Source organism: Cygnus atratus, chromosome 16, assembly GCF_013377495.2.
Source record: "Cygnus atratus isolate AKBS03 ecotype Queensland, Australia chromosome 16, CAtr_DNAZoo_HiC_assembly, whole genome shotgun sequence".
Taxonomy (NCBI): domain Eukaryota; kingdom Metazoa; phylum Chordata; class Aves; order Anseriformes; family Anatidae; genus Cygnus; species Cygnus atratus.
The window spans coordinates 9,946,062-9,961,784 of NC_066377.1; the positions used below are offsets into that span (position 1 = coordinate 9,946,062).

Here is a 15,723-nt window from a genome sequence, read left to right on the forward strand (position 1 = left end):
TGGAAAAGGAAACGAGGGTCAATTCAACATCTGCAAAAATGGTATGTTTTCTTAACTCGATGAATACTCATGATTAAAAAGATACTTTCAACATCAACTTTTATTTTTAAAATACATAACTAGCCTGCTTAGCTGTATTCCATTTCACAAGGGACAGTAGTTTAGAAATAACTGAGAAGAGACAGGTAAACTTCCCTGTATAAAGTATCTGTTTTGATTGGCTGGAGTTTCATAAACCTGTCCAGATTTCACTTACCTTACATTACAAATCCTTTTCAAACATATTTTTCTTTTCACCTTGCTAAGCTGTGGCCTCTCCAGCTTCCTAAAATAACCATATTCTTCTTCAGAGCGGCTTGGATTGTGCCTAACAAGCCTTTTTTGAAACCATGCTTTCTCAAAAAGGCTGAGATAAGATCTAAGAACAGAAAATCCTCCAACTGCTTTCAGAGCAATCTGTGACCGCTTCTTTTTAACAACCAATATTAGTTTATTTTTCTTTCAGAGCAACCACAGATGTTCAGATTTGCTCCATAAGTCAGCAGACCTACAATGGGCGTATACTGTGATCATCCTCAAGTTATGTGGCATTTTATATAAATGTTATTGCATGCCAATGAAAACTTTAGTAGGGAAGTGATATCTGAAGACTGTACTTGAACAGTACATTGGAGGATCATAATCTGTCAATAATTCCATAAACCATTTAAGCCTCAAGACTTTAAGAATTAAGCGCTCAAAGAGAGGCCACAAATTCTGAAGTCTTTTGCATGGAATTCATCCTGAACTTTTAACTTAGACAAACAGTTTGTGTTGATTTTTTTTTTTTAAGAGAGCCTTTCTCTTAATGAACTTATTTATGAATGCATATATTATATGTTGTTATTAGGAGTGAACATGAACCTTGATGGAGACGCAGGCTAATAAGTGAGGAAACTCTGGGGCTTTTTCAGAGCATGCCACTCATTGCTAAACACATTAGCACTTCGTACTAATCTGGATTTTGCATGTAATTATTTTCTACCTTTAGAAGAGATCAAACCAGGCGTACTCATGGAAACACCACAGGATGGTCTTACAGAACTTGTATTTTCGAGTCTCTTCCCAAAATTCTGTGTTGTACTGTGTGAGCAGAACTGTTATGTGCTAGGAAATCTCATTTATCCATGTAAATGCATGTATTTAAAGAAATTCCCACAACAAGGTTACAGTGGTTATGTCTACAGATGGCTGGAACTGCAAAACTAAAAACAGAAGAAATGTACCTACCAGAGAGCGATTCTGTGCTCTGACTGGTGATATTGTGAGAAGACTCCTGCAGTGAATAAGTGGAGGTTGGGATGGCTGAAGGACTGATGCTGTTTGTGGACATGTAGGGAGAGTTGTAGGAGGAGCTGTAATACTGTGAGTACTGGCTTTGAGGAAAGCTTGGGTATGATGAATATTCCTTTGAGGAAAAAAGAAACACGTAACTTCTGTGTATAACTGGTGTTATCTTATAAATAAATAAGGCACCACATATGGCAAGGCAGTCTTATCTACACATGCAGTAAGTCATGGCTCAGGAATACTTTTGCTAAAGAACCATGTTTCATTCACTTATGAAATTACATTTCTCCTCCTCCCAGATACATTCCTACTTTATTAGAACTAGCTGGCCTCAACAAGAGGTCAAAAATCAGGCAAGTTCTGCTTTTTCTGTGGAATTTTATTCATCAGCACTGACACACTTTGCATTACAGGGTTCAACAATTCTATACAGGAGTGAAGTAGGCTGCATTTTCCCATGATCAGCAACATTTTCTGATAAGCTGTTCAAATAGGATACAAAAATCAAAAAAACAATCTAACAATTGTTTTGCAGAAATGCTCACACTTGAGATTGTCCCACTGTCTCAGTAAGAACTAAATGCCGGAATGATCTTCCCTGTCTGTAGACAAATGAACTAAAAATACGAGGTGTGAGAGATCTCAGAGTTGAGGTATCATGATATTCTTTGTCCTGTTTTAAAAGGTCCCAAATAAACTTCATAATGCTCTGCCCATCTGTTCTTCTTTGTAAGAAGCAGGATGACACTGAAATAGATTAGAAAACTTCTCTCTGGATAATTAAAACATAAAAAAATTGTTTCTTTTGTTTTTAATTGCAACCCTTGCTCTTGTCCACCTGGTTTGCTTTTTCAGGTATAGAACTATACTTTCTTTCAACAAAAGGTTTTTGTTTCCTCAGAAACATTAATTAGCATCTGGTATTAAATAAAATTAAATAATAAATAGCCTTTAGAAAGACTAAAAGCCCTTTCCTTCTTAACTGCTTACATCTTTGTCTATGACACAGCTATTTCGTTAACACTCAGTCGCCATGGAGCTCTCAAGAACAAAGACAACTCAAGTTGTCAAAATAAAAATTAAGCTGAAAATGAAATGAGAGAAATTCATTGTTTTCTCTTAAAGAACATCATAAAATGATGAAAACATCCCACTTATTTTTCCTTTTTGCAGGTAACCTCTATACTTCAATCAAATGCGCTTCTCTCAGTGTTTATCGACCATGTTTGTAGCCAAAACTGAAGTAATAACAGAATTGCTCACTGTTGTCATTACCAATATTAGTCATAACAACCACCTTGCTGACACTAGCGATTGAAATTATTGCTCCATGGCTAACCAAAAAACATTTTCTGGACAGTGTACACATTTGTTTGGTCCAATCAAGAAAAGCCATCTACTACTGCAAAAACATCTGTCTTGTGCATATATGCTTGCTGTTTATTTATACACACACATTTCTCAAGGTATCTGAAGCATGAAATCCACAGACAGGTGTACTCTCAAAGAAGGAAGCACAGAGACAGCTCAGATGGCTCAGTATTCAGCACCTGCCAACACCTCTTTCAGTTTGTTCCTATTTATTACACAGTGCCAAGACAGCAGAGGACAGGATCCTAAAAGGGGAGCTCTCCGTGTAAGATGGAAAACATATCTGAAAGTTGTAAGATGGCAGCGAAATGATGAAACTCTTGGAACTGCTGCGCAACACCACAGCAGAGACTGCCAGGAGCATGTGTGTTGACACACACATCTTAAAACTAACCACCAGGCCACCCGAGCAGGCCAAAATGGCACATGGCAAAACACACGCTAGAACCTTCCTGAAATATATGTAAACACGAGGATAATCTCTCTGATCTGCCAGTCTCCCAGGTGCTTAAAATAAGTGACAAGGTTGCCAATAATAAATGCTGAGCCATACCTGATGCACAGCACTGAATCCAGCAGAATTTGTCAGGCCATTGGCTCCCTGGTAAATCCCTGTTGTGCCTAAGGGAGAGAATATCATGCTTATAAAACACAGCAGCAATCAAAACAGTGGGATATATTTAAATATATTATTTCCAACAGGAAATAAAGTACCTGCTCCCCAGAAATAAGCATACAATAAATCTTGACAAACATAGGTTGTAAAGACTGCAAGCTAATACTGAGGTCTGCTTACTGAAAGACATTCAAAGACAATGACCCAATTTAAAATTCTGTCACTTCTTTTTCCAATAAATAATGGAAGAGTTGTGTTTTGTGGTTTTTTTTTAATGATCTTTTTATATAAGAAAACACCTTGGATTACATTTGCAGTCACACACACACACACTTTCATGCATAGGTATGTCCTGGAATCTTGTCTTTATGGACCAGGTACCTAAAAATTTTTAGAAGGTTGTTTGAAAATTTGTACTCTGGTGTTGGTACCCCAAACATGAAAATAATATTGCTGAAGCTTCTGGGCCAGCAGGGAGCAAAAACATTGCTTCATCCTGCGATATTAAGAAGAGAAAGGATGGACAGGTGAGTTTTATATGGTTCCTTCCCAATGAAATAGGTGATATCCAGCCAAGGCTTCCTAGCTGTGGGAAGCATTACTGCAAGAATTTCATGGTTAGAGAAGTAAAGGTTCAGAAAACATGAGGTTCGGACAGTCCTCCTTTGACAGACGACTGAAAGCTTCTTGTCCCCTGGATCCTAGACCCCTGGGCAAGTTCTAGCCTCGATTTAACTCCGGTCTATGCTGTTTCCCAACTCAAAATTTTCCTCTTTGTATGGATTGAGAATTTCTCTTGAGACCATGTGGCATGATGCTAATCTATACCAAAAGTCTTCTTCCCATGTTGGCAGGAGTGTTTGCATCAAGGGATAGCTTCATGTACAAGTTGCAAAAGCTGGATTATGCTGACACCATCCTAACAGAAGGTTAGGGAAGCCTAGGTTAGGTTAGGTCAGCCTAGGAAGGGCTCCAAAGGGTACTCAGCCCCACTGCTTCCACAGTGACCTAAATACAGTGAAAGAGGTATAATTTTGTTGCTGTGTAGCCACAGTGGGCTCTTGTCTAGGCTTCATTTTGTCACCTCAGAGCACCATCAAGTGAGAAATTGGCCCTAATAAAGAGCCTTTTCTTCTTAACGTGTTTCTTACCCTAGGAATGATTTTGAGCAGTGCTGTTTTAGCCACATGAAGACGTGGAGAGAGTCATGTGGCATCCTTTCTCCAAAGATCCACTTGCTTGTTTTTATTTTAAGACACAAGATTAGCTAGGGAATGGACAGCTGAACAAACTCCACTCTGCCAAATGCAGCTACAAAGCACAAGCAGTGAGAAATAAATCTCACGCCAAAAAGAAACAAGAGGGAAGATCTGCCTTCCAGAACTAATTTTCTGCCACATGTAGCCTTTAAAAATAAAAGAGAGCAGACAGGGGGAAAAGAGAGTGCAGGTGAGTGCTGGATCTCTGGAGCCTTCTTTGGATGCTCGCTGGGGAGAGCTGAGCCAGTGCAGGTGGGTTCAGGTGATGCCTCCCCCTAGCATTCACCCCTCAGAGGCAACCCCGGGAGGAAAGCCAGCGCAGCACCCAATCCCTCCTCCTCCGCACAGCCCGTACGGGGAGACCGCCCAGAGCAGCATCCTGACAGCGGCAACACGTTCAGCTATTGGCATTTCCCCACCTCCTACCCATGCCAGGCTTTGCTTTTCCACATTTCTTCAAAAAAAGTGATGAGCACGCAGCAGGAGGAATCTATTCCTGTGGTAAGCAAGCATTTCTCACCACGGCGAAGGGGAGTAATAGAGCCCCAGCGCTTACAGGCAAAAACAACTTTCACAGAACACAAAACAGCTCTTGTACACCAGAGCTCAAAACAATACAGGAGGGAATTTTTGATCCTCCTAAACTGTCATTTAGAAACAATCCATCATCCTTTATTAAAGCTGTCAAGAGGGGGATGAGTTACCTCGAGGGACTCACGCTTTATGTGTAAATTGTGATGAGAACACGTTTATTGCTGTGCTACCTGCACATGATACCATAGCTTCCCGGTTTCCAAATGATCTGAGAGAATTACAAAAAGAAGGAGAGACCTGTACTCTTGGAACGAGCTTACTTCGAGCTTTGCACCAGCTGTGCAACATCAGTGGGTCCGTGCATGCACGATCGGCTGTGAGCAGGGAGAAGAGGGTAAAAAATTCAGGGGTGAGAGGATGGGGAAATGACTCCACAGCTTCCTGCAATGCTTTGTGACTAGATGCTACCTGGTGGATTTTGCACTGTGGTTTTGTGGAACACTTTTGCCATTTTAGCTGAGCTACCCCAGGCACAAGTTCAGGTAACCCCACAAGCTTTCACAACGTGGCTCCCTCTGCCCAGCAGGTTTTCAAAAGGAAGGACTGTGGTGCTGAGACAGAAACTAAACGTCTTATTTTTTTTACCTGTGTATAAGCCTGGTATTTCCCAAAACCTTACGTTCAGCAGGCCTGGGAACAGATTTTGGCAAATCTGTTCACTGATTCTATCCCCTGACAGTATCCCGACCAAGCAGGATTATCAACTCAAGTACTGTTTGTCTAAACTGAGATCAAACACAGTCCTCTTTTTCTTTCTTCTCCTAAAGCACCACACTAGGAGGAGGGAAGCTCCCCCACCCTAGGAATACTCAGCGCTGCTAAGCTTGGTATCTCTTGGCAGCTCAGCCTTGTTAGAGCAGAACAGGTACGGATAAGGGCACTTGAGAAAACCAAGCAACCAAAGCTAGTAAAAATTCAGATTTTCTTCCCAGCTGAATAAGGATGAAAAGCTGGGGAAAAAAACAACCAACCAACCAACAAAAAAAAAACCACACACAAAAAAAGCCCACAATTAATGGAATGAAACCAAAAGATCTTGAAAGTCCAGGTTCAGAAATATTTCCTTTTAATTGCACTCAACATCAACATTTGTCTTGGGGACTAGAGCTGCCTTTCATGGGGATGACAGCTCAGTCCCTGTTCCACTTTACAGGCTAGACTTCCTGGAGAGACCACGTTTTCAATGATGAACAATCAGTTCAAATGGAAGGCAAACAAACAAGCACCACAGTCAATGAAAACAAGGATAAAACCTCCCTTTTCAGCCAAAGAAGAGCAGAGAATGAGCCCTGCTAGTTACAGTTTCTGTGAGCAACCTCGCAGAACTGAGCCACTCAGAACCCACATCAAAACTGGCCCCCAATGTTTGTTTTTTCCTTCCTAAGTTGTTGATAAGAAATAAAAATTTCAGTAATAAAATTAATTTTGCTGCATGAAATTTCAGTTTTGCATCAGTAAATTTTACACTCAAAAACCACTGGAAAACAAACCTTACAAGCTGGCATTAGCAATTTATCTCTGTTCCCATTTTTTTTCAAATGCCTTCCTAGATAACAGCACTTGAAATATTCAGAGGTAGGTTGCAATGACACTAGAAAAGCAGTGGTTATGTTCAGTGGGGCACTTCTAGGAAGCTGCTGGGGAAGCAATGTACATAAATGTTTGTCCCCCTCCCATTTCTGAATGGATACCGCCCATTTTTACAGGAGTTTTACTTGCATATACATTGGCATATTTTCCTGGCTTCTGAAGACAGCACACTATCTCAAACTGCAGCTGATTTTACATTTGCAACACCGTAGATGAGCAAGTGAGTAATTTGTTTCTAACTATCTTGGTAGCTCAATGTTGAGTAATTGCATTCAAATTCCTGCTTGCAAATCAGAAACAAGCCTACAATCTCTGCTTTTGCATCTTCTCCATATGGAATATGGTTCACATCTGTGTTCAATCAAACCAGTTGCTAAATGTCACAATGCCCTCATTCACAGGTAGCTTAAAGAACATTTAGCTGGTAATAAAACAATCTGGATTCTGGAGAAGAACAGCTCTTCAGATGTATGGTACCAAAATCTTTCCCTTTAAAGTAAGTATATCACAAACACACTTGCATGAAAAGACACCGCATAAAAGCCATTCATATGCTGTACATATTCAGTGCCATGGCTTCTTGGTAAGTAGATGTGGTCCTTCCTTCTACGAGTGTCCAAGGGCAATATTTATAGAGAAACTCTTTGTGAGCTGATTGATGTTATACATTCATACAGATGGATTTCATTTGCTATGTTTCCCTCATTCCAATTTTAATTCAAATATTTTCAAATCTATACCATGGTCAAAGATAATTTTCAACGGTGTGTGCATTGCTACTGCAAAAATTTTCACACCGGCTTCTCCTTCTACTCAGACTCTCCCTTTTGCTCTTTCCATTGCTGCAGCTACAGGCTGTATTTCTTCCTTTCCCTTTCTGGCAAGGGCAAGTAAGGAAAATAAGGGAATATTCGCAGTTATTTTCAGTATTTTCAAAACTAAGCTCTGGCACGGCTAAAAAAAAATATATATATATATTTATTTCAGCTTATGAACACACAACATAGCAATATTGGTGTCTTAGAGAGTTGTGATTACAAGAAAGAATGGACCTGTGGTGCAGTTCAGATCAATACCACAGCAAGCCTGAAAATTAGTTGTGTTCTTACATTACACAGGTCAGAGGGGCCCTGTCATCAGAAAGGTGTTGTCTCAGTCTCCTGTGCTGCTCAGAAAAGAATAATCCACTATATTTAAAAGAGCAGATGGTTTGTACTTCCAGTATTCAATGAGATACTCAAAAACCAGAGGAGACAGCCAGGTTCAACTAAGGTGGACAGCAGGGCACTTATCACAGCTCCCTGGGTAGACAGCACTATTTGCAACTCAGAACATGACAAGCTGGACTGAGGCAAGGGGGTTTGGAGGACAGCTGCCATGGGCCCTTCTGAATATGCCTGAAATAGAATGACGACGTTTAGATTGAAGTGCTTCCTCTAACTCGTAGATGAATCACACAGTGGTTTTAGGGGGAGTTCTCTCAAAGGATTATCTGACCACTTAGCACTAATAAAATAAATGCCCACAGGGTTCAGTTGAATTGCATGGTATTTCACAAGCTTGCCTATAACGGCTTGTATAATCTTACATTAGCAAGCTGTTTTTGTAAAGGAAACAATGTTGACTATGAGCGAGGCAAGGAAAGGCCTTAGTCTAAGTCCCAGCAGAGTGTGCATTACTCTATGCCACGAAGAACATCTGGATGAAGATTTGCATGGTCATTCAAAAAGGTTCCTTGCAGTGCTTTAGCTCTCTGACAAGCTAATGTTTCCTGTAGTAAATATTGCCTTCTCCAAGCTGCTACTTTTTTAGCAAGAGGTTAAGCACTCCTCAAAATTACCTCCTACCAACTATACTCCAGTGCCTTGTAATGTTCCAAATCCTACAACATCTGCCTGCATTTATTGGGCAAGAAAACTCATAAAATGTTGCATGGCTGTCAGCTGTGGAGGTATTTCAAGACTATCTGACCTGTTAAAGGAGAAGAAAAAAACTCAACCCATATGTACTTTGCAGCATATTGCTCAACTGTTTGCCATTAGGCATCATGAACCCTTCCCCAAAAACAGTCTTGTATTTCTGTCTGAACAGGCTCAGACAGTATGGGGAAGAGCACACTATATTAACCTAGATGAAAGCTTGGCTGTACCATGTTATAGCACTTGACATCAGCAGTGTCTGTTAAAGAATATTGCTCCCAGGAGCATACAAACACCTCCTGCAGATAATACTCCCTGACATGCAGCCCATTTAAAATATGCCCCTTCTTCTCCCACTACAATCCCACCCACTCCAGCTAACCTGACCAGGTGTTTGTGGGCACTTCGAATGGTGATATAAAACACATTTCGCAGCACAGTTTTTCTGTGTCAAAGCTCTTCCCTTGCTGCCTGCTTCTGGGAGCACCCGAGGCACAGAGCCTCAAAGAGCTTTAACGAGTGATAACCAGGCCACTTGGACAGGCCTGGCTTTTACTGTGCTTTGGAGCCTGGTCACCTGTAGAGCTTAATCCAGCTCAACAATGGTGTTGAAAGTGCTGGGATGGTTTACATTCACTCTCAGGATTTGAGCCCTGGGAAAGCAATCAAATTTTATCATTTTTTTTTGAGAAAGTGCTCCTTTTAACCACTCCAATCCAATGATGCTGCGGCTACAGAAGGAAATCACATTGGATTGTCTTCAAGAACAAATTGCAAGGCAATGTTTTAGGCTAAAAAGTGAACATCCTTAGAACGATGAGGTAGATTCTTTCAGTGCAATCCCTTGTTGAAATAAGCAATCAGCAAAACTGACTTTATTTGGGGGACTCCATGGGCACCAAAGATTAAAAATTCCTCCTGCTGCAGGTTTGATGAGGGGCACAACCCTGCTGCAGCCCCACTGACAGATAACTGGACATGATAAAGGAAAGCTGGATTTGATACCCGCTGTTCTGTTTAGTGGTTATGAGTTCCCAAGTCACCATTAAAATCAAACAAGCCCTAGAACTTCTGCTGTCATGTAACTGAGGTAAAAACCTGGCCTGTGAGCATAGCCATGTGTCTAGCAATTCCCTTTCCCTTGAGCAAGACAAATCTCTATAAATACCAAGAGAAAAGAAAAGAGCAAGCTGGACAGCATGTTTCTACTCTTTGACCCATCATTTAGGATCAAGGTAACTTTACTGACCGCTTCCTAGAGCCAGACAATTGCCACAAGGCTTTTCTAGTCCCTCTTTGCACTGCTTTAGTACTGCAATACCTCCGGGAAAGTTCAAAAAAAAAAAACAAAAAACAAACAAACAAACAGTGACCAACAGAGGATGCTCAGAGAAAGGTATGAAAAACATGACAAAAGCAGAATGATCTGCCTGGTAGTGCCTCATCAGCTTCAATTAATCTGCCAGATACAGACTTTCTAAGCCAAATGTATATCCTCTTTTTATCCTTAATAACTCTCAGTGGGCTCTCGGACTCTTCTTCAGACAGTGCAGGTATTCTTGTAGTTCTACAGGTCACAATACTGTAGAGCACAAATTTCAGTATTTGAACCCTGCCAATACAAATAGAAAGTGTATCCAAATTACATGTAAAAAAAACAACCAACATGCAAGAGGGTTATCTGATGCCAACACAGCAGTTAAGAAAGTCCTGATTTGCAAAGCCTGTGTTAAGTGAAGCAGAGTCAGACCCTATTAGTCCACAAACATCAACACAGTCCTTGATCATATGATTGCACTCTATTTTTTAAGGCTCTATTTTGAGCATTACCTCACACAGTGCTTAAAAAGGAGATAAAACAAAAAGCAGTACAAATACTGCACTGGTATCATGAATCATGGTTCCTAACTTTCAAGTGCTTGCCTATGCAGGTACGCTAATTTTTAATGTAAATTTCATATGTAATTTTATACTAGCTCTTCTATTGCCTTGTAGATATTTTCAAGAAAACATTATTAGGTGTTCCAAATCAATTATTCAGTGAAGCTTCTGTAACATTTTAGCATATTCCATGAGAACTGCATTATAACTGAATAATCAAGGCCAAGTTCATAATTTCCCAAGCTGTTACCATCTGATGATTTTTTGGCCTACAAAAATGAAGAAAATACAATCCATAAACAGAAGTCTCCACAACACCCAAACATCTCTGTAATTCAACTGTTTTCTGTGCTGATGTTGCATCTATATGAAAGAGAACAGTAATTTCAAAATTACTTATTTTTAAAGCAGAAATGTTAACTGCAGATATAAGCTGATTCAAACATATATGCCACCTCTTAGCTACCAAACCTCCATTAAGATATGAAAAATGTTCCCTTTTTCTCATCCACTTCTTATTAGCTCTATAGCTCTCTCACTTTTATGAGATGTCAAAACTGTGATTTAAGATCTCATTATAGCAAAGATGTATTGTTTCCTTTGAAATACAGGCACCCGTCTGGTCTCTAACTGAGGTCTCAATAGAAATCTCAGCATAGCCTCGTGTAAAAGGATTTTAGTGTAATGTTTGACCGTTTCATTATTCATATTTTTTCCAATCTGTTCAGTTGTAAAGGCATCTACAAAACATTAATATGTAAGAAGGAGAACACAGATCCAGGAACGAGGAGACCTTTCTAAGATAAATTAAAATCTTGGCTTTTGTTTTGCATGTCTCCTTGCAGATGTCAAATCATCACCTAAAGTTCAAAACAGCTAAAATAGACATCTTAATTACCACTTCTTAAGCCCACCTTTCTTAATGACTATGCATACCTTTCTGGCTATTGCTCAGGACCGTAATCTTGGAAATCTCTCATAGTCATATTATCTAGGTTATACCTAAACTTTAAGATTTCTTTTTGCCTAATATATGGCCTGTCCAATCCATGCAGACACCTTTTTGCCTAATATATGGCCTGTCCAATCTACGCAGTGATGACATACAAACAGCATTCACCACGATCACTGGGCAGCACTCACACTTCTTATTTCAACATCAACACCCAGACAGGCAGCTAGATGCTATGGATATCAGGCCCGGAACAGTCATTCTGATGTTTTGTAGAAGACACCCCCAGAATTTTATCCAACACTTTCTGCAGCGAACCTGTGAATTGCCTTACATTCAAGCACATTTGTCTGAAACTACCTGTAGTTCTTAACACAGAGATTTGGACAGATACTCTGAAACACAGGAACCACGCTAGGAGAATGAAGCCTCATGAAGCGTCAAGCAGCTCTTCACAGCAGGCAGCTGGGTGTGGGAAAAGCCCACAGCCCTCTCCACACCCTCCTCAAGCACCTCAGCAGACGTCAGGTACCTCCCAAGCACACGCTCTGTCTCAGAGCAGGCTCCTGGTTTCAGCTGTGCCACTATCACAACACAGGTTTTCTGCCACTACTTCGGAGTTTCCATGAGTGCTACTCAGCCATGACAACCTGTGTCCCCATTCAAACTTTAAGCCTTACCACAAGCCCTGGTGTTTCTTAAGGATGAAGGCACCGACAAAGACGCGTTACACCTCTGATAAGCCTCAACAGAGAAGATGTTTAAGACTAGTTGTCAGCCCCTTTCTCTCCTGCAAATACACATTTGCTTCAGAAACATGCACCCTGGTGTCTACGCCCTCCCATGGCACATCCCTTCCCAAGTCCCTCCTTGTTTAATAAGGACCTAGGAATGTGTTTTAATATCAACTACAGTAAGGTTTCTGAATAGTAGCACCAAAAAAGCAGTAAATAGGAAAAGTTAAGGCAGGGCTTTCTCCTTGGGTCTCAGTAGCACAGATCCTTGAAGCTTACAGTGCATCACTGTCAACACCTTCGCCTCTCCCCACGAGTTCCCTCTCCTGTAAGATAGCTGTTTCTTAAACAAAGTAAATGTAGCATGGTCAGCCCCTGGTGTTTAGAAATCTCTGAAAGGGAGACTGTGCTGTTATTCTGGGGAAACTTGTATTTATACTGTAAAAAGTGAGGTCTGACCCCTCCTGAAGAGAGGCCTCTCCCCGCTGAACTCACCATGGAGCAGAGGACAGCTTTGCTGCCACAGTTTTAGACTGCAACTAATGCAAACCAGCTGCGAAGCAGAAGCATTTGAAAGAGGCTACTCATTTGCTACTGAGGTTTTAATTCTATGAATCTAAGGCATCTGATTGACAGTTTGCTGAGAATATTTTCTCCGTCTCCTTTATTTTCTGGGACTAATGGGTTCACTATCTGTATGCCAAAGTGTGATCCACATTTCTCAAGTGTAAATTGAGATTTACCCTTCTTGCACATTTCATCACTAAATATTTAAAGAATCAAGCTTAAAAATAAACATGTCGCTTTCTTTGCAAAATTCATGTATGCAGAACTAACTGTTCATGCCAAATAGATATTTATGGGCTCACATTAAATATGTAACACACAAACTTGCACACAAGTGCAAGAAATTCAGGCGTCTCTTTGAAAACAGTATCAAGATACTGACAAGGGCCAAAATGTTTGAAGCATAATAAAACATTTCAATCAGTTAAATGTTCAGATTTTACTTTGTCTCAAGCATAAGCAATTCATTCCACAAACATAAGCAACATCCATGATTAGTCCATTTCAAATCAGCATTGCACAAAATATATGCCTCTTTCTATTCATTCATTACTTGACAGCTGATCAGAACAGACTCTACAAAGAAAACAAATGCTCAGCAGTAGCAAAGAATTTCACTGCGTAGGTCTTTGGCCCCAAATTTATGTCTATACTGAACTCAATACTACTTTGCAATTCCTTGGCAAAGGAAATTTATCCCAGTTACGTAACTGAATTTTCCTTTGTAATGTAAAAAGTATTTTGCGGGTAGATGAATATGGCTATTAAAAAAAAAAAGGTCAAATCTTTTCCTGCCCAACAACAGTATCTGCACAGTTTTAACTGTTGTGCAATTTCATAGTTTCATACCAGCTGTCATTTTAGCAATAATAACTGAAGAGCAAGGCATTGTCTAGGAATTAATGACAAGCTGGGAAGAGATGGCCTGATGTGCAATGAGGGGGTAACACATGCTCATGTGACCACAGGAAATGCTCTAAAAGCTGGCTGCTATCACTCTCTCTACATAGCTTATGGTTTTTTATATTAGCTAACACACTGGCACAATTTTCTCATAGTATTTCACATAGCTGATTAAATGACAAGTTTATTATATTCCAAAGACTTCCTTAAGCATTTGATAATTCATTTGCTCCTATGGAGGTCCAGATTCCGTTCTGTTACACTAACATGAAGTCCAAAAATATTCTTTCCAAGTGAGCAAAAGGTCGTCAGGCTAATATTCATGGGACTAAAACCCAAGTCTGCTCTTCACTCACAATCCAAGGGACAGGAAGATCAACACATCAGGAAGCAAACAGCACGCAGAGGGATGAGAGATGATGCTGGATGAAGCATCTACTGCCTACGCAAATCCGAAACAACAGTTTGCAGCATCAAGAATCTCCTCCAGTAACCAAGGATAAATACATACGAGGTGTTATAAAACTAGGTAAGGTTGTCTGTAATATGCACAATGGCTAGAGAGTAGATGCATAAAAAGTATCTCTGAGGGTTGTTGTAAAAAAAAGGTGGGGGGGAGAGGGGCTGAGAGGTGTTCCAAAAACAAAACAAAACAAAACAAAAACAACCCAACCCAAACAAACAAGAGACATTTTAATCGGAACATTTGTTTCATGTTCTGACCAGCTATTTACAGCCTTATGAAAACAAAAGGAAAGTAATAATTACCATAAGCTGTGGAAGTGTATGGTTTTACTAATCTTAATCAGCTCTACCAGACATGGTATCACAGACAGATACACACCAGCGATTCATCCACAGAGTGCTGGGTTTGAGAGCCCTGCTCTTCCCTTTCTTTGAGGTATGGAACCATTTGGGTAAGATTATGCTTGGCTGGATTACAAAAGTTTGCCCTCCTGCAACTCTGGTCTGTTTGTGCTGTTACCATTAATGCAGTGAAGCCAGAAAAGAGAGTGGGTGCATGTCATTAGCTTATTTGGGCCTCTACCCAACAAGAACCATTTTCCTCAATTACCAGTTTAGGCAGTAAACTCTTTGGGACAGAGGCTGAATATAATCTTTATGTCTTGTATTCCATTTCTACTACTGAATAATAATTTTACCAAAGGTCTGAGCAAATCACTGAACTGCTAAATTTTCATAAAATGCAAACTTAGAAAAATGTGTGTTAAAAAGTAAATATATTTCTAATATCTAGCCTATGGTGTTGTTCAGTGCTACAGTTGTGTACTTACATAAGGATCCGTTAGGAAATGGCATATAGAAGCAACACTTTTTTCCCCCAGCATTACAAATGTATTATTTTAAAGACAGAAAAATCTAATTCAAACTGATACTTTTTCTTCTGATTCATGGCTCTGGAAATAAGTGGCATCCCTCAACTGGTCATATGCACATTACAAATATCTTAGCTTCATTATCAAATATTATTTTTGTAAATACACTAATGGCCTGAATCAATGCTGTAAACATCACTGATTAAAAAGAAGAGAATACTGTCCCTCCTACAGAGTAAATAGGACTAGATTTCAGTCTATTTGAATGTTACTCAGTCTGCCAAAATACTATCATATCCACCCTGTTACATGGCAATTAAAATCATTATTTCAATCTATAGTAAGTTTGCGACACAGTTTCATGTCATTTTTGTCAGCTATGGAACTTGCCAACCTCATCTTTTATATTTATATGTCTGTGTGACATATTGCATTAGCTATTTGGCTTAAAAGCCCTTCCACGTTTAATTTATTTTCATGCTATGGGAGCATGAAAATAGATTTCCCCTTCTGGCTGTCCACAAAATATTTCTTTTAATTTTTTTTTCTTTACCACTTAGTGACTGAAAGAATGTTTTATCCTCATTATTACTTTTCAGTGTATTCTGTTCTTGCTAAAGAACCAGGATACAGGTGGAAACAGCAGTTAAAAATGTAAAGCTGAACACTAC

General features: G+C 39.9%; 1 protein-coding gene across 17 annotated transcripts in view; it reads right to left on the reverse strand.

Moving 5' to 3' along the window:
- The window catches only part of EYA2 (EYA transcriptional coactivator and phosphatase 2), a 99,562-nt gene that overhangs the window by 30,698 nt on the left and 53,141 nt on the right, over window positions 1-15,723 (reverse strand). For all 17 annotated transcript variants that reach the window (XM_035548530.2, XM_035548539.2, XM_035548534.2 and 14 more), the window contains 2 exons: window positions 3,254-3,321; window positions 1,270-1,447 (listed from right to left, as the gene is read on the reverse strand). In XM_035548530.2, coding sequence (XP_035404423.1) covers window positions 1,270-1,447; window positions 3,254-3,321 — 246 coding nt within the window. The remainder of the gene's footprint in view (window positions 1-1,269; window positions 1,448-3,253; window positions 3,322-15,723) is intronic.